This window comes from Malaya genurostris, chromosome 3, assembly GCF_030247185.1.
Source record: "Malaya genurostris strain Urasoe2022 chromosome 3, Malgen_1.1, whole genome shotgun sequence".
Classification (NCBI taxonomy): domain Eukaryota; kingdom Metazoa; phylum Arthropoda; class Insecta; order Diptera; family Culicidae; genus Malaya; species Malaya genurostris.
Genome location: NC_080572.1, coordinates 49,753,644 through 49,774,998, shown reverse-complemented (window position 1 = coordinate 49,774,998; position 21,355 = coordinate 49,753,644). Strand labels below are relative to the sequence as shown.

General features: G+C 38.7%; 2 protein-coding genes and 1 long non-coding RNA gene across 5 annotated transcripts; 2 read left to right on the top strand and 1 right to left on the bottom strand.

Annotated features, from left to right (window-relative positions):
- The first annotated feature begins 260 nt into the window (after nt 1-260).
- LOC131438436 (uncharacterized) lies at nt 261-11,279 on the top strand. Of its 3 annotated transcripts, none has more exons than XR_009230937.1 (3): nt 261-421; nt 490-680; nt 11,181-11,279. It is a non-coding gene; the product is annotated as an uncharacterized LOC131438436 (long non-coding RNA). The 3 variants fall into 3 exon arrangements; XR_009230938.1 differs by having other exon boundaries at nt 490-672; nt 11,181-11,196; XR_009230936.1 differs by lacking the exon at nt 11,181-11,279 and having other exon boundaries at nt 490-701.
- Nucleotides 11,280-11,892: 613 nt separating this feature from the next.
- On the top strand, nt 11,893-16,328 carry LOC131437282 (uncharacterized). The gene is made up of 6 exons (XM_058606527.1): nt 11,893-14,070; nt 14,125-14,275; nt 14,347-14,758; nt 14,972-15,158; nt 15,216-15,921; nt 15,982-16,328. The coding sequence occupies exons 1-6, from the start codon at nt 12,029-12,031 to the stop codon at nt 16,306-16,308; spliced, it is 3,825 nt and encodes a 1,274-aa protein (XP_058462510.1). The 5' UTR covers nt 11,893-12,028; the 3' UTR covers nt 16,309-16,328.
- Nucleotides 16,329-18,027: 1,699 nt separating this feature from the next.
- Nucleotides 18,028-19,822, bottom strand: LOC131438064 (caspase Dronc-like). The gene is made up of 4 exons (XM_058607858.1): nt 19,600-19,822; nt 18,855-19,487; nt 18,578-18,801; nt 18,028-18,520 (listed from the first exon to the last, which is right to left on the bottom strand). The coding sequence occupies exons 1-4, from the start codon at nt 19,729-19,731 to the stop codon at nt 18,157-18,159; spliced, it is 1,353 nt and encodes a 450-aa protein (XP_058463841.1). The 5' UTR covers nt 19,732-19,822; the 3' UTR covers nt 18,028-18,156.
- Nucleotides 19,823-21,355: the final 1,533 nt, after the last annotated feature.

Sequence of the window (21,355 nt, the reverse complement as noted above, 5' to 3'; positions counted from 1 at the left end):
ATCAGCGGGCTTGATCACTGTTTGAAACGCCCCATTTGTCAAAATTGAACCTCCACGTTGTCTTTTTCAGTTCACGAACGATAATCGTTTCAACGTGACGGAGTGACGAGTGGGACGGACAGAACACTGCACCCGTGGCTTATCGAAATGCACTTTTGACTCATAAACTTGTTGGTAAACACTATAGATGCCGTTCACAAGGAAAACAAAATTGATAAATATGATCCTTCTGAGCTAGCGCTTCAGTCAGTTGCAATTAACCGGTGGAACTGAGCAATCGAATAAAATATGAAGTATCAAATCATCATTTGTGTAACCATCGTTGTCATTTTTGGTACGGTAAATTCGCTGCCCAGCGAAAATAGAAGATATTGCGGTGCGCGGTTGTTATACGCACTGGCAGAAGTGTGCCAAGAGCAACGTAAGATCTACCAATCAGACAAAAGTTTTGCTAAGCGGTCATTTCAGCGATCCTCTTCCATCTCATAGTTCACAACGCCAGCTCGAAGCCACAGGGACAAGCCAGCACTTCGGCACCAGTTACCGATGTTGTTAGCACAACGGCTCGGATGCGAATCCGTTACAAATTGAGCGAAGAATGCTGCTTCCGGCCGTGCAGTATCGATCAACTGAAAGACTACTGTGTTTAGGCGTATAATTTCGGCAATCATGGTAGTTTGGTAATAAAAACTTTCAGTGTGTGTGTGTGTTGTATGTGTTTAACCTATCCCAAGTTCCACTGTCTGGCAGCGGTTTATAGACACTTTAGTCCAGGACTTAGGAAGGTATTTTTATTATTCAATAGTAACATATTTAAAAGCACACTGCTTAAGCTCTAAGATGCCAAGGGCATTTTCTAATTTGAATTAACGACTAACTTAAAACTAGGATATTATCATTAGGGTAGTGGCGTATTTCGGTCGCAATGGTCGATTCCGCCTGCAGCTGGCGATTGGTAATGGTCGGTGGATTAAATATAACACTAGTGCCTTCCAGATGACGATTATACGTTTCAATGGGTCCGTGAGAATCACCCCCAGGTCACAGAGGCCCGGTGGGTAGCCCGCATGTTGATCATCGACTAGAGCAGTTTTCCCGTGGGCGATATTTTTGTGGAAAACGGGGTGAAAAAGGGAGTATGGGAACGAATGACTCTAAAAACGACAAAGATCTAATTAGTTTGTCAACTAATTAGATCTTTGTCGTTGATGGTGGAGAAACGGAGAAAGGGGGAACGAAAAAGTTAGTGACATCAAAAAGATCTTGTTATTTTCTACAGAGATGGTGAACAGGCGAAGGATTTGGAGAATCGGGCGAATGTTAGTCTCGAACCTGTAGGTGAAGATTATTCTTAGCCTCGACAAGAGAGAGGATACTACGGATTACACTTGTATATTAATGTGTTTAAGGTACTAGTATATGAGAAACATATATAAACTATCCCGACTCGCCAACACATTCCAAACCGGAACATTGGGCGGTCCACCTCGGGCCCTAAGGGATTCCAGTAGCTCCGACCTGACGTCGCGATACTCTACGCACGACCACACGACTTGCTCGATGTCCTGATAACCGTCGCCACAGGGGCAGAGCCCGTTTCCCACGATCCCGATACGCTGGAGATGTGCGTTGAATGTATAGTGATTTGACATGAGCCGTGACATAATGCGAATGAAATCACGACTCACGTTCATCGTTCAGAAAATAGGGGGAAACTTTCCTGGCTTCATTGCCCGGAGAGCTTCTATTGAACTTAGACTGTCCGTGACAATGAAGTAATGGTCTTTGGGCAAGGTTTCAATGATCTCAAGGGTGTACTGAATAGCAGCTAGTTCTGCGACGTAAACTGAAGCCGGATCACTGAGTTTACACGAAGCGGTGATGTTCTGATTGTAGATGCCGAAGCCTGTGGACTCGTTGATGTTTGATCCGTCAGAGTAAAACACCTTTTCACAGTTAACTGTTCTGAATTCATTATAAAAAATATTGGGGGCCACTTGAGGGCGTACGTGATCCGGAATTCCACGAATCTTTTCTTTCATGGATGTGTCGAAAAACACATTGGAATCAGAAGTATCCAAGAAATGAGCACGGTTGGGAACAAACGAAGAAATGTTCATATTTTGAGCCATGTGATCAAAATACAAGGACATAAAACGGGTCTGAGTCAATCGATATGAGAGATCCCAAAATAGATTTTTCAACGGTAAGACGCCCGTCAACACTTCGAGACTCATCGTATGAGTTGATTGCATGCAACCTAAGGAAATACGCCAGCAACGATACTGGATTCTTTCCAGCTTGATGAAATGAGTGTTCGCCGCGGATCGGAAGCAAAAGCATCCGTTAGGAAGGTGTTTTTCTTTTTATTTAAAAGATATTTTTATTTAGGCCGATTTGCGTACAAGCTTTACGTGGCCGAATGAGCCGATTTTTTAAATATTTTTTTTTTTTTGAGTTGAATCTCGTTGTCACCCTTTTTCTAGGGGGAGAGGAGCTTCCATTTTCCTCCTGCGAGGTTTGAGGGGCACTTCGTTCGTGGTTCGTCTCGTCATCCATTGCCGCATCGATGGTATTGTTGTCGATTTCCGACTTATTTTCGTTGCTAGTTGCTGTAGATGCACCTTGTTGTACATTGGTTGCAATCGCTGGTTGGTTGGAGGGTAAGTTGATAACTGCAGCTGGTGTACTTTGTTCTATAGGGGATGATGATGGATTCGTTGAAGGGGATGCTTCATTGTTGTTGGTGGCTGTCACGGATGTACTGGGGTTGCTTGGGGTTGGTGTGAAAGAAGCACAGTTGTCCTTTGGTGTCGTTGTCTCCTTGTCCAGTTTATGGCTTACCGTAGTGAACAGCTTTTTATCAATATTGAACAGCTTTTTGGCATCTGACTGTCATAGGTAACAAGTGATTTGCACGAAATTTTTGTATCTTGACCGAAAATCACATAAGAAGGTATAGCCTTCTTCAAGTGTATGCGTAATAAACGTACGACATTTAGAATACCGGGGAAAAATTCTTCCACTTTTCTTTTTCGATAGAGAGAATCTCTCCATATTGGGACATAGTTTTGCGAATATATGAATCGGTGACGCTTGAGGGAAGATCATGCACACGTTTGAGGGAAGATCATGCAAGATCATGCACACGCACTTCTATAGCACTATCTTCCATATATACATATACACATTATTAATGTCTTTTGCTAATTGAATTGCATCCAACTCTTTATAAAACTGGATGTAAACAACATTATTTGTCTTATTGCATTGAAGTAAATGCACACGTTTAATGTCAAGATGCATTTGCTTATTAAGCAAACCTTCAAGTTCTCGTATCGAAGGTCGAAATTTGCACTGCCTGAAGTCAACAACAATTGTATTCTTTCGTGTCGGCGGTAGCTTTTGTTCGTTTGGTTCACTCATTTCGAGGTCGTCCTATTGTTCACTACACAATACTGTACTTGGTTTCTTCTGTCCTGAACGTAAGCGGTTTTGTTTTATCGACTGACTTGGATGAGATGTGAAAGCGAACTGTTAGGAAGGTGTTGATTCAATCGAATTTCGATGACCCATTCCGTATACAGAGCAAATCGTGTTCCGAGGTAATCGTTGCATCGATCAGCCGCCTAAACGAAATGTTTGAATCAATTGGATTCAAACATTACAGAAAGACTTTCGATCTCTTACTAATGGCAAGCAATCGACGTGTAATTAGTTTATGCTCTTTAGTTTTGTATGAACAATTAACATTTTCTAATCATACCAAGTTTCGAGTTTGCATTCAATGTTTCATTTCTTACCGTATTGAATCCTTCCAAGCTTTCAGTCTTTTGAATCAGCCAATTACACCCTTGGAAAATAGTATGATATAGACAATTTTGAATATTTTTCCTATAGACGCTCCTGCATGAAACACTAATAATCACCCTTATTCTGAATAACGTCGTATTGATTTTTTGATCGTATTTTATTTGTTTTTCCGATAACGCTAGCAAAATCAAAGGTAACTCGAACCACATTCGTGTTATATCGGTAGCGCCGGTTTCCCAACTAAACGAATAAGAGGTATCGGTAGTATAAATCCACAGGTAAGCCGTGTGGCATCAGGCGGAATTATTTTCTCCCAAGAATTGATCCACTGGTTTCCTGTTCCATGTCGTAAAAGATCACAAAAATAGGAACTCCTAAGTCAAGGTGTATTTCCGTGCCGATGACTGAATGGCTGCAGGAGGTTAAACAATGCAGTCGTGAACGTAATATCTTGAGTTTTACCCTTACTGTGTTAAGCAAAGCTCTGGCACAGTGGACGATTTCATTCTTCGCAACTCGTGGGATTCAAATGGTTAAAGCATTAGAAAAAATCGCTAAAGGCGATTATAAGCCAATATATTTGGTTTGTACGATAAGTGCTGGAGATGGAGTGTTCATTACTATAATTCATCATGGTTAGAGTAGCACAAATCAATCTGCAGCATAAACGTACAGCAACTATGAATCTATCCAGACGTCTGCAAGAAAATAAATCTTCTATAGCCTTGGTTCAAAAAACATTTTTTCAAAAGGGAAACTTCTACGTCGGAAAGTTGTTAAACCCAGTCTTCGTTGCCTTTAACAAGAGCAGTATGACTAATCCACGTGAAATGACTCGAACATGCATACTTTCAAATAGTGCTCTCGATGTTTCTCTCATATCGGAGCTCACAACTCGGGATATTTGTGCTGTCACAGTTGGTATGACTATTGATGGTATAGACAGGAAATATGTCTATTGTTCGGCATATTTGCCGCATAACCAACCTTCGCCAAGCGATGACTTCAAAAAGGTTGTATCATACTGCTGCAAAAGTGATTTACCGCTTATAATCGGCAGTGACATCATTGCTCACCATATCATTTGGGACAGCACAGATATAAATTCGAGAGACTCTGAAATGATGGAATTTGTGAGCAGTACAAACCTGCACATAGTCAATGCAGAAAATCGTCCAACTTTTTCGAGACCTAGAGGAGAGGAGGTTTTGGACGAACTCTTTGCTTTGATAGAATTGCGCATGAGTTGGTAAAACGGCTCGTCTCCGATGAGCTCGAACCTTCGTTATCTGATCATAAGTACATCTTTTTATGATCATTCGAACAATCAATTTGATATTATCACATATCGTAATCCCAAATCTACAAACTGGGACCTTCATGAAGAGGGCTTGACGACTAGATTTTACGGGTATAAATCAACAATTGAAATCACAGTTGATTTGGAAAATGTTGTCGTCGAGACAAACTCACTCATAGTTGCAGCATATGAAGAGGCTCCTTGGTGGAATCACATATTATCGAAATACTAAAGTTGAGATGAGAAAGGCAAAAAATCATTTTCTATACCTAACATACTTGTCCAAACCTGTCGCAACTCGCTTCAATCACACCGACGACATCGCACCCTACCGAACCCTGCCGCACCATACCGACTCGCTCGCGCAGTGCACTTTACATACAGCGCGCGTATACAAAAAATCAAATATTTCAAAAACCCTAATCGAACACAAAAATTTTTTTGTTGATTATGGAAACCAATAACATATGCAAAATTTTAGCATTTAACAGAGACAAAAATCGCGTGAAGAAGGGACTTTAATATCCATTTCTTTGGAAAATTTAAGTAGAAATTTTAGCAAAATTGAACATTTTTAAACAATTTTTTTTTCTCTCTATGCCAAAAATAGTTATTTATCCATTTGCAAAGTTTCGTATAATTCGAAAGAGAACTTGAGTTTCAGGAAACATTACAATGAAAAGGTATATAAATGTTAATGTAACTAAAAATAGTATAAAAAATTCGAATATTGACGAAATATTTCACGAACATGTTCGTAGATACTAATACTACAAAACAATAACACTTATTGTAAAATCGGTTACCTCGTGAAAAATGGGGGGTGCACTTCAGAAATTTTTACTCTATACTAAGAAAACTATGCAGAAGAGCTTGGAACCACCGACACAGAGATGGGTCGGAGGCATTCGTGTCAGCTTGGCAGAAAGCAGACTTTCTCACAAAAACAATCTTGCTTGGGAGTTTTCCTAGATATTGAAGGTGCCTTTGAGTTATTCTTGACTCAAAACTGAATTGGTATGCTAACATTGACTTCAGGCTCATAAGAGTTTGCATGGCTTTCGGGGACTTAAACCCAGATACATTCATTGAATCTACACAACTACTGTTAGACCAATTTTAGCGACAGTTCACTCAAAGCTAAACCATCTTCGAAGGATGGTCCTAATGGCGATGACACGAGCATTCACGACAACTCCTACTGCTGTTCTAGAGACGCTACTGTGCATTAAACTACTACATGTGTTTCTAGAACAAGAAGCATTATCTTGTGCATATCGTCTTAAGGTTACGAGGCTTTGGAACAGTAACCCTATAGACTATCACCCTCATTCTTGTTTACGGCCGTATGCGATACGTTCGAAAGTATAGCAAATTCGTATTCCCGTTTACGTTCGAATCAATCACACTTTTAAACATCGTACATGCATAAAAACAACGTCCATCCAACTTTAAACTATCAGTTCTGGTACAGATTTGAGTTGTAAATAAAAATCTTTGATATCATTTGTTATTTGACTTGTTTTTTTCACTGATTTTGTATCATGCGAACAAGCCATTCTTGTTTTCACTCGAACGTGTACGTACGCAACTCCTGTGCAAAAGAGGGATCGGTAGCGCAGGTAGTTTTTTTTAGGAAGATTCCAAGCATCAAGGAAGTGACGAATGCTACATAAGAAATAAATATCGTACTCAGGACCAACTTCATTCATGTCGGTAAATGAAATTTTCAAATTCAACTTCGTGCAAAGTAAAAAAAAAGCATTTGAAATAGCAGTCCGATCAGTAGTATCTGCGAAAAATATGTTGCATTTTTCTTGCAATTTTGTCATGTTTTCGATAGCCTACATATTTATTTCATTGGTAAAATCATGCATTTAATATAAAATAAAGCATGTTTACCCATGGCGTACTTAATAGATGCAAAATTGATGCGTAAAAACTTTGAACCTCGCATATATTCAAAGGCTCCCCAGAAAAAACAGCATTTTACTATACTGCTATGCTTTCTAAATGATTTATACAAAACACAAATTTATGATTTGATTACAAATCACCTTTAGATTCGAAAATAATTTTGTTAGAGATCGGTTAAACTTTTTTCAATGTGTTCGAACGGTTGATTCGCAACATTAAACTGACGAATCGAAACCACGGCATTTCGTCTATTCGTCCGTAAACGGGAATGGGACATTTCGTTCGTACGAATGATGTTCGAATACACGTTTCGTTTGAAGCTAAAATGGCATACATTCTAGCGTTTCGCATATGGTTAATCACATGAATTGGACTGATTACATCAAGACTTAGCATTTATTTTAAGAAGTTTACTGATATTTGAATATTTTGTGGCAAACGAGTCTCGTTCGAATTCATTCGAGTGAAAACAAGAATGGCTTATTCGTATTCGTTCGAAAGTACCCGTTCGTCGTATTGCGGATACGGACGTAAACAAGAATGAGGGTGTATGTTACTAGCCACACTCGCTTGTGGTCTCAAATTGAATGGTTACCTGGGATGAGTATTTACTCGCTCCTATTGACCTAACTCTCACATGCAGTTTTCCTTACAAAAGATTCAATGTGAGCTATCCTCTTCGTGAGGAATGGTTGACTGGTTATTTAGAACGACAACTTGATGAACACATACTTTGTTATACAGACGGTTATCTGTTGAATGGTCGAGCTGTTGCTGCTGTCTACTGTCGTGAAATGAGGCTAGAGCAGTAACATTCACTTGGTAGATACTGTACTGTGTTCCAAGCAGAAATCTACTCTATTCTATGTGGAATACAATCGGCACCTCAGCAGAGAATCTGTGGTAAACAAATTTATTTGTGTTCTGACAGTCAGGCAGCTTTGAAAGCAGTCAGTTAGAATGATTCACGGTCGAATCTAATAAAATTATCACATGGCTACTTTTCAGCGTGCTGAGTATTATTCGTATTATATGTGTGAATGTGAATACTTCATATCATCTGATGTGTAACTGTCCCGCATTGACGCAACTACGTACCCTGGTTTTTTGTTCTCCATACATGGTTGAGTCTGTTTATGCGGAGCTAAAATCAAAGGATATTCTATCATTTCTCACCCAATGTATTAAACAGTTATAGTCAGAGGGGTTCATCTTTCTTCCTGGTGTGAATGAATCCTTTCTATATTCACCTTAAATACGTTTTACCAGATTTTTTGGCATCCCTTAGGGGGTGCCGAATTTACTTCTGCTCGTACATACTGCGAACCGTTCTGCATTCTTGCGGCAATCGTATCGCTTTTGTAAAATTTCTAAATTTTCTCGAGGATTGGAGGTTTTATAACCTGTGCATTTGGGCACCTGCAGATCGTTCAGCATCCGTTTGGGGATGCAAAACGGTTTGTTTCTTAAGGTTTTTTTGCTGTTTTCCCACCTCAGGTTTTTCATTAATACGTTCATTTCATAAGAGCGAAACAGTAAAGCAAAGCGTTGGTATTACATTCCTGTAGTGGAATTTGACCTTCTGTTTCAACAGACTTCGCAGCCGCAGACACTACGAATCCTACCAGGTCGGAGCTCGAACATACTACAACTGGTTTGTTAGACTAGTGCCCTATGCATTGAACCGCCAACCCGGGACTGAAACAGTACTCCACTCAAATAAAAATTCACGTTCGATTCACTTGAAAAATCACGTAAAATGGTTTCAAACGTCAAATTGAATATTTTACGTGACAAAAATGAATGTTAAACGAACATTCCCTAAAATGAATAGAGTCATCACATACGGTTTACGTGAATTGACCAAACATCAAACAATCTGGCGGCCAGTGGCCAGTGTAAGTAGTGTAAATTTTAAATTCAATTAAAATTTTTTACTACATCGACAAGACTATTCCAGCATGAAAGTTTCTATGTGTTCGACTAGACCGAGTGCCTGCGTGAGTTCGGAAGTGTGCCCGCTCCTGCCGAATGCTTCAAACAGGCCGTTGGTCCACCGAAAAACGAGTTCAAAATCTGTATGAAGTTAGAGACACTCTACCAATGTAATGCGACCTCAACCTGCATCGGTAGTGTTGTGGGAGGTCTCGGATCTCGACTTCGGCTTCGGTTGGATGACAGTGACAACAAAAACGATTTGTGGAGGCTTGTCGATTCGAGATCCCACGACGTTATTAGTTGCTTTTTATTTTCAGCCATTGGAATTCTATGCTAATTTTCTGATATAAGTGTTTTATTTTTCATGGTATTTTTCATTTCATAGATTTTCTAAAAATCTGAAGTCTTTCTTTTGACTTCAACCAATATATAAAATAGTAATTCTCTGGTATCTAAATTTGATATTAACTGATAGGTAAATGTTATATGAACAGTACATTACATTTTACCTATGAAACACGTAACTTTTATTGGATTATGCATTAAACAGCTTTTAAATGCCAGTCCATTAAAACCTACATGAAAAGTAGGGTGGAAAATGTTCACATAACTTTGCACGTAACCATAACATGATTATTCTTTTGAGTGTCAGGTCGGTCTCTGAGGAACGAAAAGAGGTACATCCGAAACCGGAATCTGGGAACCGGTATAATCGAAGTTGGTTTGAGAAAAGTGACTGAGATCCATTTTTGAGTCTATGGCTACAATCTTCGATGATTCATCAAAAACCCAAGAACAAACAAAAAAGCCAAATTAATGTTTGGCCGTCTACTGACAATCACTACCGATTGGAATAGTTTCGAGGCAAGATAAGAAATTTTATTACGTGTTTTGTTCCGCCGCTTCAAGTGACGGTATTCAATTTTTAACACACTTCTCCATATAATTTCGGAAATCGGATCTAGATGAAATTTAGCAGTTTTGTATGAGACTATGATACCCTTCATTTGAACCTAAGTTTGTTGAAATCGGTCACGCCATCTCTGAGAAAAGTGAGGAAGTAAGTTAAAATAAGATTTTTTTTTCACTAATCACCCTGTAACTCTGGAATCGGAAGTCGGATCAAAATACAATTCAGGAACTTTGTACCTTTCATCTGAATCTAAGTTTGTAAGAATCGGTTCAGCCGTTTCAGAGAAAAGTAAGTGCACTTATTTTGCACATATCACCCTGTAATTCCGGAAGTCGGATTCGAATAAAATTTAAGAACTTTGTATGGTGTTACAAGACCTTTCATTTAAATCTAAGTTAATGAAAATCGGTTCAGCCATCTCCGAGAAAAGTGAGTGCCAAAAAATGTTACATACACACAAAGACATTTTGCTTACTCGACGAACTGAGTCGAACGGTATACGGCACTCGTCCCTCTGGGCCTCGGTACAAAAGTCGGTTCGCATAAGAAAAGCGTGAGGTACGCATATTCAGCAAAAGCGCAATTTATCGTTAAAATTAAGTTTTAAGCCATCGTTACCTTTTATAAATTTAAAAATTAAATCACAGAAGTGTTCGCTCACTAGCACGCATCAGTGATCACTTGGGTGTATTTAGGCGTGCGTGAGAGCGATTCATACGAAGAGAATGTGTTTCACTCGCGCCAGCTGCTTTAACCACAAGCACATACTCAAATTCTATCTATTCGACACTGCGAAGTAGTGCGCTTTCCTTTTTGTGTGATGTTCCGCTTCTTGCATCCCCCGTGTAGACAAGAATCTTACACCAGCGTGTATCACTCTGGTGAAATGCCATCACTGGGTGGTAGTAGTGTTTCCAACGTACAGCAAATTTGAAATTTGCACAGGATTTTGAAAAATTTAGTTCGAACCTGTATATCTGTTATCTGTGGTTTAACTCAACTCAAGTAAAAGTTCACATTCGATTTACTTGAAAAATCACGTAAAGTGGTATCAAATGTCAAGTCGGATACGTGACGAGAATGAATGTTATGTGAACATCCCCTACAATAAATAGAATCATCACATAATGATTACGTGAATTGATGAAACGTCAAAAAATTTGCGTGAATTTTCGGTGTGAAAAATTCGATTTTGAAAATGGTGAACAGTAAATCCTTAAAGTATAAGTAGTTTGAAAATCAACGATAAATATTTTTTGATTAGAATTCATATTTCAACTATGTCGTTTTTTTTTTCAGCCTTACCCATTCCCACGATATTGTCGGTTGCTTGTGTTTTTTCTGCCGTTGCCATATGCTATTTTTCTGAAATAAATGTTTTTTTTTTAATAGTAAAAACCCTATTGATTTGAATGAAAATCTGAGAAAATCTCCATATATTTAAAACTATTCTCTGGTATCTGAAAGTGATATGAATTTGTAGGTAATATGAACACTATATTATATTTTATATTATATTTGAAACACGAAACCCTTACTGTATTGCCAGTCCATTAAAACCTACGTGAAAAGTAGGGTGGAAAATATTCACATAATTTTTCACGTTATTATGATGTGATTATTTTTTTGAGTGTATGATATGATTATTCCCGCATAGCGTTTTGGCTACCTGGGCAGCCATGGCCACCAGAAGGCTACCAAAGTTGATTCAGTTACGGTTGTCAAATCCAATTTGACAAAACAAAGTCGCCTGTATCCAAGTTAGCCGAGCGTTTTCATCTTCTCACCTTCGCTGAAATGTCAAAGATTTCAATGTGGAAAAATCCTGGTGGATACGGTTGTATCGTTTGAGTTGTATTCCTGGCAGCGGTGAGGCAGCCGGTCACCAGAATGTCTGCCAGCCATATTTTTCCAGCTGGCAGCGTTTAGTCAGCCATCTGGCAGCCATGCGTATGCGGGTTGTTTTGAGTGTGATAATTCTTTTTCAAAAAGCATAGCCGATAAACGTCAAATGAATAAACAAGCTTTTGAATCCATCCTGCAGACTGGTTGTATTTGTAAACAAACTATATTTTATCATACAATCTTCGAAATTTAGTTCTGAAAAAGTGAATCGTAGAAATAAACTTCATTATACATAACCGGAAATGGCCCCTCCTCACATTCATATGCTACTGAATCAGCTTCCTGTGTATTTTGACCCATGTATGACGATCGAACGCATTGATTCGATATGCGCCGGAGAAGAGTTGCAACCGAATTGCTCAGGTAATGATTCTAGTGAAGAAAATTCAGCATTAGATCTTCGTGACTGCTCCATGATTCGCCGAGCTGTGGAAGATGCAAATTTATTAGAATTGTTGAACGACATCTGCATGGAAGCGAGGAAAACACGTCAGAAGACGGGTGTTTTCGATCAGTACGACAACTGGCAGTATTTGTCCAAAAAGATAAGTGTCGACCAGTTATTAGCGTTCATCTATGGGTTAATTTGCTTGGCAGAGTATGATCCAACGGAAAGTACTAACAGACGGTTGGCAAATGCAGCGGTGAAAACATACTTGGCGCTTTTAGGTACTCCCGGTCAGAAGCAAACCGCTGCATTCAACGAGCAAGTGCTGCTTAAATGTTTCGATATTTTAAAGTTGGCGGAACTTTTGTTGGATCCGATGTTTGATGATTATCTCAAAAATGAACGATCTGATTTCATTACTCGTTTACTGCTGGATTACATACAGATTATGGATGAAATACAGTTGTTACTGAAATGCATGACTCTGAAAAGTTGTGATAATATTAAACTGCAATTGATCAATGGTTTAAAGTCGTTGTTGGATTATGTCATTAAGCATGCCAAAAATCGTCAGGTAGCAGAAAACGTAGCTGATAAGATTTTCGGAACACTTGAGTCAATATGCTTGCCAGAGCACGACGATCAAAATGAGAGCTCTAAAACAATCCAACTAATTTTAAACCGGACCGCCTTGTTCTACAAACTTGAGTATAAAAGTTATCCTGCCTGCTTTCAAATCTATAATTTCTTTTTAAGAATGTTGCATCAGTACCCGAAGGATACGCCTCCCATTCTTACCATATTCATCAAATCAGTGCTTACCAATCCGCCCAAAGTCTTCTCTCGTCCAGAGGATTACGCTTATCTTAGTGATATCGCCGTCAAATACGAAACCGCTATGTACAGCAAGTGCAACGTTTCAATTATAAGCTATTTGAAACAGATAGAAGGTCACTCTGAAACTTGCACTCGAGTAAACATTGTTGATATTCTTGGTAAACTTGCAACGGTGGATTGTACTGTAGACTGGGAACTATTCAAGACCGATATATCCGATGTACCGAGGGAAATTCAAATGATTGAACTGCTGTACAATAAACTAATCGAAAAAAACTCAACCGTCAAGCAGAAAGCATTTCACTGTCTTCTGAAAATTCTTCAACAGGGAAATAAAATCATGAAACAAATAATCAAAGACACGTTCTACTGTGCTACGGCTGATGAAGATGAAAAAAGTTACCTTCAAATGAATGACATGGACGAGCTCTATAGAACTGCCGAGCTGGAACTTGGCATTTCTCGAAATGCACTAAACTTCAATTTGAGCTCTGTTAGCGTTAACGCCTGCTCAAATTCAGTTCAGTCTGTGTTAACAAACAAAATATCATCCACTATAAGGGGAATAGAATCTATCGAAGACAAACTTGCCACATTGAGTGACGTTATCTACGAAGCAACTCTTTCACCAACGTCTTCAATTCGACGAGTGGCCCTTTCCTGCGTGGAGTGCATTGTAGAGCTGAACAGAAATAGAATAGACGATCCGATTTTCGAACATGTTATAGTAAAACTCGCCAAGGATCCCGTAATGCTGATGCGACGTACCACTCTTAACGTTTTGAACCAATTGCTGGGACGGTACCCGAACTACCTTCCGCTGATAAAAATTTGGTCCAAATGTTTACTGCAGTTTCTGGACGATAGCGACCAAAAGTTGAAAGACTCGGCTCTAGAGAGCCTGAAAAGTAACGTATTCGATAACATATGTCGTTTCGAGGATTCTTCCTCGGGCAAAATCTTCACTCCGTGGATGATTGTTCGATCTATACTGGTACTGGGGAAAATCAATGTATTGAAGGCAGCCGTTGATTCGTGGATTCAGAAATCAATCTTAACGTGAGTCTAAAAGATCGTTGCCTGTGCATATCGATAATTAACTTCTATTTCTAGCCAGAAAAATTTGATGATAATCGAGTCACACATCTTCACAGTCAACTGCAGCGAAGCATGGATCATTTTGTCAATTATAGCAAATAAGATGAAGTCAAGAAATCCGGATGTCGTGATAAAAACGATGAATGAAATTCTTCAAGTTGATATGGTTAGTGCGATCACAATATATTTGAAACAGGATATAAATTCATTGCATTGCATTGTTATTCTATTTTTTAGTATAACTCCCCGGTATGCCTACAGTACATTCTGTGCGTGGTCAAAGCATGGTTAGATGACTTCACTCATGCAGGACTCAACCATCTATTCAAGATTCTCAGTGACCTGCTGCTCACCGGAAGCACTACCATTTCACTTGTCAGTTATGTGTACAGCCTTTGCTGTGCTATCAAGGAGAAATCAGATGGCTTAGTGGATGAAAACTGGATCCGTGGAATTCGTGACAACACAGCCGACTATCTTCTGCATTATCATTCACATTACTCCAGCTTCCACATGTCAAACGAGCGATACCTGATTAGTTTACTCGTCTATGCTGAAACCAGTACTGATTTGAACGATAGACCAGATGCGAAAATTTTGTCTATCCTGTTACAATATTTAGCTCAGGTCGCATCGGACGAAAACTTATGTGAGTAGATGCACCCTGCATAACTGTCAATCCAGACCCAAAAAGTGTTCTGCAAATAGCAGAATTGTGACGTCTGCTCAGTTTACTGTTTGCTGATCTCCAAAGTGGCATAACAGTTAAACATAATCTGTTATGCACTGACGAGTCTGCGATAAAACGCAAAGAAAACTATCAACCCAATGTTTTTCCTTAGAAATCTTCTCATTTTTCTAGTTATTCAACAAACCGATCAAAACAGGAAAATCTGTGTCACCATTGTGGTTTTATCCAGGTTCGGCTTACGTGATGGATCTCTGGCATCGACAATCATCGGTGACTATAACAAGATTCTTAAGTTCAAGAACATACATCAGAGCATAATCTGTACCTTGATAACATCATTCTCAGATTTATGTAAAAGGTAACAGAACGACAATTGAGTGTGACACGATAAAATTTAAATTTGTTCTGTTTGCAGACATACGTCCTTGGTTGATTCATCCATTAAAACAGTTATTCTGCAGCTCAGCTCAAATTATATCACAGTTCGATCTGTGGCTTTGAACAATCTGAACGAATTGATTCTTCAAGACTACGTCAAAATGCGCGGACGGGTTTTGCTAAACATTCTCAAATTAACAATAGATGAGGATAGTCAGATAGCAGCTCAAGCACTGTACGTGATACAACTGTACGTACATTCCAAGAACGAAAAGCTGTTGAAGGTATCTTTGTTGGAGTGTGTCTACGTATTCAACAACTATTTACAGTATGCTGAAAGTGATATGTTTCCTGCCTCCGAGATAGACAATGAACCTTGCGATCTAGCAGGAAACGAGCAGGAGAACATCGCAAAGCGAACACTGATTTATGATTTCTTCATAGACAACATCGATGATCTGAGCTTGCTAAAGTTACTCAAAAATGTGAACAAAATCAATGCTCAGCTAAGTCAGCGGAAGTTTGTCCTATGTCCAGCTGGAGCGGGCACGTTGATCGATTTGTTGTATATATTCACAAAAATGGTATCGGTGAAAGATCGCGACAAAGCTCGTCTAGCCAAAGCAGCGGCTTCCACTGCAAACGACGAAGACACTATGCCTACTGCTTCAACTGAAGAAGGCCCTTCACCGGTGAAGAAATCACGCGTGAAACTTGCACTCCAGCAAAATGAACAGGAAACGGTAGCAGCCTGTAACTGCTGTTTCCCGGATTTATTTAAATTTAAATGTTATATTTTTCAGATCACTATCGTGGAAAAGATGATCGCAGTTTACCATGACTTTCAGTGTCGGGTACGTGAATATGTCAGTAAAGTGGATTCATCGTTGATAGATCTTGCTAATCAAAGGATACACGATTTTTCTATGGCCACTGCCAAACAGTTCCGGGGGTTGGTTGAATTCGCCAAACCAATGGAATTTTGGAGAGGTTTAATGAAAGTTATAGAAGCTGATAAGGAGATGGCATCGCCCCGGAAAGGAAGACGACGAAAATCAAGGCGCAGTGCATCCGTCAGCGGGGAAAGTGAGCATGGAAGCTTATGCGATGATTATGATGATTACCGGTAGAAAGTTTCTGTTTTTATTTCTTCGAATGTCTCTGATATATTAGGGTGCAATTTACAATCTTATAAAATTATAGAAAAATTTCAATGGCAAGCCACAAAATCTCAAAGTGATGATAGACTTGCGATATGACATGGATGTGGTGTCTGCCTGCGGACGGGTTACCATAGAGATGTGACTATAATTGAGTGCCGTAGTGCCAGCGTACAGCGAAGCATGGTTTCTTCTAGTGAATTAGGCTGTTTATTCATGCATGTTTTTACATGCAGGGTAATTTAATTGGCAAAACAATTTCCCCGGATAGCAACTACCTACGGGTTCGAGTTCCGTCTCTGCGGTAACTTTTACGCGGCTTTCATTACATAGTTGTATTCGCATGGCAATTTTCCAATCTATTTTCCTCGTTAGATGCTGATCAAATTTAATACTTGGAACAGTCCGATGGAATTGTTCAAACTATAGTGAACTCTAGTTCGAACTATTTACGTAGGACTACGCAACTATTGTCAAAACGCCCCGATTCTGAATTTCGGTCGAATCGGAGAATTCCGATCTAGTGCGAAATTTTGCATTCTGTATATCGATCGAGTTGGAGTTTTACATACATAAGCAATTAAGCATCGCTCGATCGAAATATAGAATGAAAATTTTTACATTCATTCGAAATATTCCGATTCGATCGCAATGCAGAATAGGAGTGAAAATCGCTATTAATTTTTGTTTTGAATATTTAGGTAGCCCCCTCAGCATGATACTGTACCATGCCGCGGCCCGAGAAATTTTCTTGTAGTAAAGCAGGATTTCAGTGGGAATATCACACGGTAGTTTATGAGCTCAATTGAAACGTTGTCATTACGAGGTTTTTTAAGTAAATCATGAACACATCGACGACATATGAATAACATAGGATTATCGATCAAACAATCTATTGAAAACAATTTCGCTTGTAATTTCTTGTTAGCTGGAACTAATGTTGAAAATCCTTAGACCGAGCCATATCTTCCGAATTTGTCAATGTGTGGCAAATGATTCAAATCATGAACAGACTCTTTGGAGAATACTTACCTTACCCATCGGCTATAGAACTTGGGTGTCCTTCACTATATCAAGCATAAGTTTCCAACTAACTCGGTCTATGGTTTTTCGTTGCCTAACACTCAAGACACGCATACATTGTAGACCGTTCTTCATTTGATCCATCAACTTATTCTCGCTACGCTCCCTTTCTTGTTCCAACCAGAATTGAATTCGAGAACTATTTTCATTGGACTGTCGTCCGGCATTCCACATTCCGTCTTCCATCTACACTCCGTTATAGATAGATCGCAGTACCTTTCTTTTTTTCTCGTTGAACCTCTAATGAACGCTTTGTAGATGGTCAACTTCGTGCAGTAGAGTGCTTTTCTTGATTAATTTTCTTTTTCAATTGTTACGGCAAATTCCAGTAATTTCCAACTAATTCTACAGTTCATATCGAAAGTTGATGGTTTTGGCTATTGTCCTATGTAAAGTGTTAGATTCAAAGATTACCGTAATTTTCGTAAGAGAGAGAGTAAACAAAGAGAAACTGTCATTTGCACTTAGGACCTTTTCTCGTGTTTGTCTTCATTTGTTTGTTACCCCACAGGTTCCACAACCAACTAGACAAAGTGATCCTATTCCCCTTTCCGACCTAGATGGCAGGGAGCTCGAAGAATTATTCAATAAACATACATTCAACAATTTTTCATTACAATAATTACTAATTATCATTACAATAATACTCATAAATTATGAATACAAAATCATCACGGTTAGCTTAAATCTGAAAGTGAATTGCAGTGTCTGGCAAATAAGCAAAATTTCTAGAGTTTAATCCGCGTTATACCCCGGATTCAGGTAGAGTATATCAAAGAATCCACGTTGTTCACTGGCCAATGTTTGAAGTGCATTGTTCTGCACAGTTCGGTACATACTGGTGTGTTTGCCAACCAGTTTCATCAACTGCTCCACATCTGTATCGTGTGCGTGTTTGGCCCAGACCTCACACATGCTCTCGACGAACCAGGAACCATTACGCAGATCGCGATGAGCAGCAAATCCCGGCACAGTCGAGAAACAGATAAACATGTCGGCGAAGGTTGGCATGTTAGTCGGTGGATTCATTGGGTTTATCATACCATCACGTTCCGTATCTTCGGATGGACGCAGCGTCCCGTAATCCGCTTTGTCTCCTCTAAATGAAATAAATATTTTAGCAGTTATATCCCTGTCAAATAGCTCAACTACAAACCTGCAGATTGAAAAGAAAAATAGTTTCGGTTTTCCGATCAGTTTGCGACAGTTCGCATTGTTGAATTTAACTAAAATTTCCTCGACAAACAATACTGAATTATCATGAAGATAAATTCTGTCTTGGCCATTAGTGTGGTTTCCATGGGCCAAAGCATAGAACGCGAAGCATTCGGTCGAAAGGTGTTCGGAGACTTTCAACTGTTCAACTAATTTAATAAAATCCTAAAAAAAAGAACAATCAATCACACACAATAACGAAAATAATCAAAAAATACCGCGCTGGTGAGATCCTCGTAATAGAAAACTTTAAAACCAAGTTGTCGAAACAATGAAATCAAATTGTTTTTATCAGTTCGAGCTCCATTCCGCACCGGATGTGTATCATTAATGTAATTAATAATGTTTAGTATAAAAACAACACCTCTATTGCGGCTTCTCATTTCATAAACCTGCAGCAAACGATGTCGTTGGTGTCTGGTCGTAAGTTCAACTTTATACAGGTCCGGAACTTTTTCCTCGAATAATTCCAACAAGTATTTAGATCCTTTATCCGTTGTTTCTCTCAAACTGTTATTATTTTTTAGATCATCTTCCTCGGATACCGAACGGGATCCAATTGAAAGATTTCGAAATTTACGATGAAATTCCACCGACCGATTGGAATCTCCTAGATTTGCACTTACCGAGCGCTGTCGGTTTGGATTATATGTTGAGTGATACTTTTCTTGACCATTGCTATTACTCGAATTTGCGAAAGTGTTTGTAATATTTACAGGCTTCAGTAACGCATATGCAGCTGGAAAATCTTTCTGACAAATGTCTAACAATGTTTGGTATGCAGTTGGTCCTCGCTTAGTTATTTTTTCAAACAACTTTTTGTGTTTTGTTGCTTCATTTTGGTATCGATCCTTGAATAATAAAGTACAAATTTTAAACTTACACCTACTTGTATGACTCAATTCCAAGCGAATCCTTTGTTATCAATAGCAATGTAATGTATCTGCGACGTAATATTCTTACCTCTATGATATTTATCATTACTTCTGACAACATCCGTCGATTAAAGCATTCTATCAGTAAGCCATGATAATTGGTCTTCTGAATTAATTGATCCATCTGGCGAAGGATGATTTGCCGTTCGATTTGATTCATTTTAACGCTATTAGAATCACAAGACAGCAATTCAATTTACTAACAACTCCCCGACTATGAGGCCATTTGACGTCTCTGTAACCCACACCGATTCACAGTGCACAGATGTATTCATCAGTGCTGTCAACTGTTTTTTCCAAAAATCTGTGTTTGGCGGAAAAATCTATCTGTACAATATCTTTCTCGAAAAATCAAAGATCGATTTAGTGCGGAACCAGATTTTGCGATTCGCTCGACCTGATTTAATGGAATCAAACACAAAAACTGAAAATCGGTATTTATCTGTATGAAAATTGAAATATCGGTATTTTAAGCGTCCAAAAATCGGTACAATTACCGAGAAATCGGTATAGTTGGCAGCGCTGGTATTCATATTCGAAATTAGAATGTGTGCATAAATCAAATAAACATAGATTTCTCACAGTACGGTGACACTAACAGCACCTCTAGTGAGAAACGGGTGTACTTTTTTCCATTAGCTACTGTGGTTGTGTTGAATGCGCAGGCAACTTTTTGCATGCATTTTAGGAGCATTTACGCACCCATTCTCCACCAGACGGTGCTTTTGGTGTCACGGGTTTCTCAACTACATTACTATTACACTGGGAAATCTATGTTTATTTGATTTATGATGTGTGCGAGCCGAAGGCAGTTTGTTGGGGACATAACTGCCAATTGTTTTTTTTTTATTCAAAAATTTGTTTCTGGCGGAAAAATCTATCTGTACACTCAGGCAAAATATATATATGGAATTCCATAATGCTTCCGTATAATTTTTAGCCACAAGAATATCGTATGCTAATCATAAGACCGCCGTATGAAATTACGAAATTTGGAATTCGGATAAAAAGCCTTATGAAACTCATACGAAATTTTTGGGAACATTGTGCGAAATTTCTATGACAAACATAACTTCTCTCATATACTGTGGAATTTATAAGTTGTTCGTATGAAAACTATAATAGTGATTAATGTATATTGCAGCGGTATATTTTTTAAATTAATTTTATGAAATAATGATTTTGGTGATTTTTGATGCATCATAAGATTTGCCTCTGATTTTCACTACTCAATTTGCCTGAGTGTATGAATATTGAATTATCGGTATTTTAAGAGAGCATATCTGTATTCTTGTATCGTCGTATCGTCGTCGTGTATTGTAGCGTCCAAAAATCGGTATAAATACCGTTATATCGAAATAGTTGGCAGCGCTGGTTGGGGGTTCCATCCTTCCATCTTACACTGAAGTAAAAACATTTTCTACTCATATTCATACACTGCGAGAAAAGCATATACACTGATAAAAATTTGCACGATCATTTGTATATATGTAAACACCAGTTCAATTCGATATGCTCTAAGGGGCTGTCCATAAAAGACGTCACGCTTTTTTGGCAATTTTTGACTCACCCCCCCCCCCCCCCCCCTATGACACATGTCACGAATACAAAACAAATGAAATTCATCTCAATACACACTCAATATGTATGACAAACCATACAAATATGAGGGCAAAATCGATTTATTACATGCTGTCATTAGATGGAAAAATATCGCTAAAACTACAAAACCATCGAAATTATTTATAATATTAATTATATAATTTAACAAAAGTATTTGATTG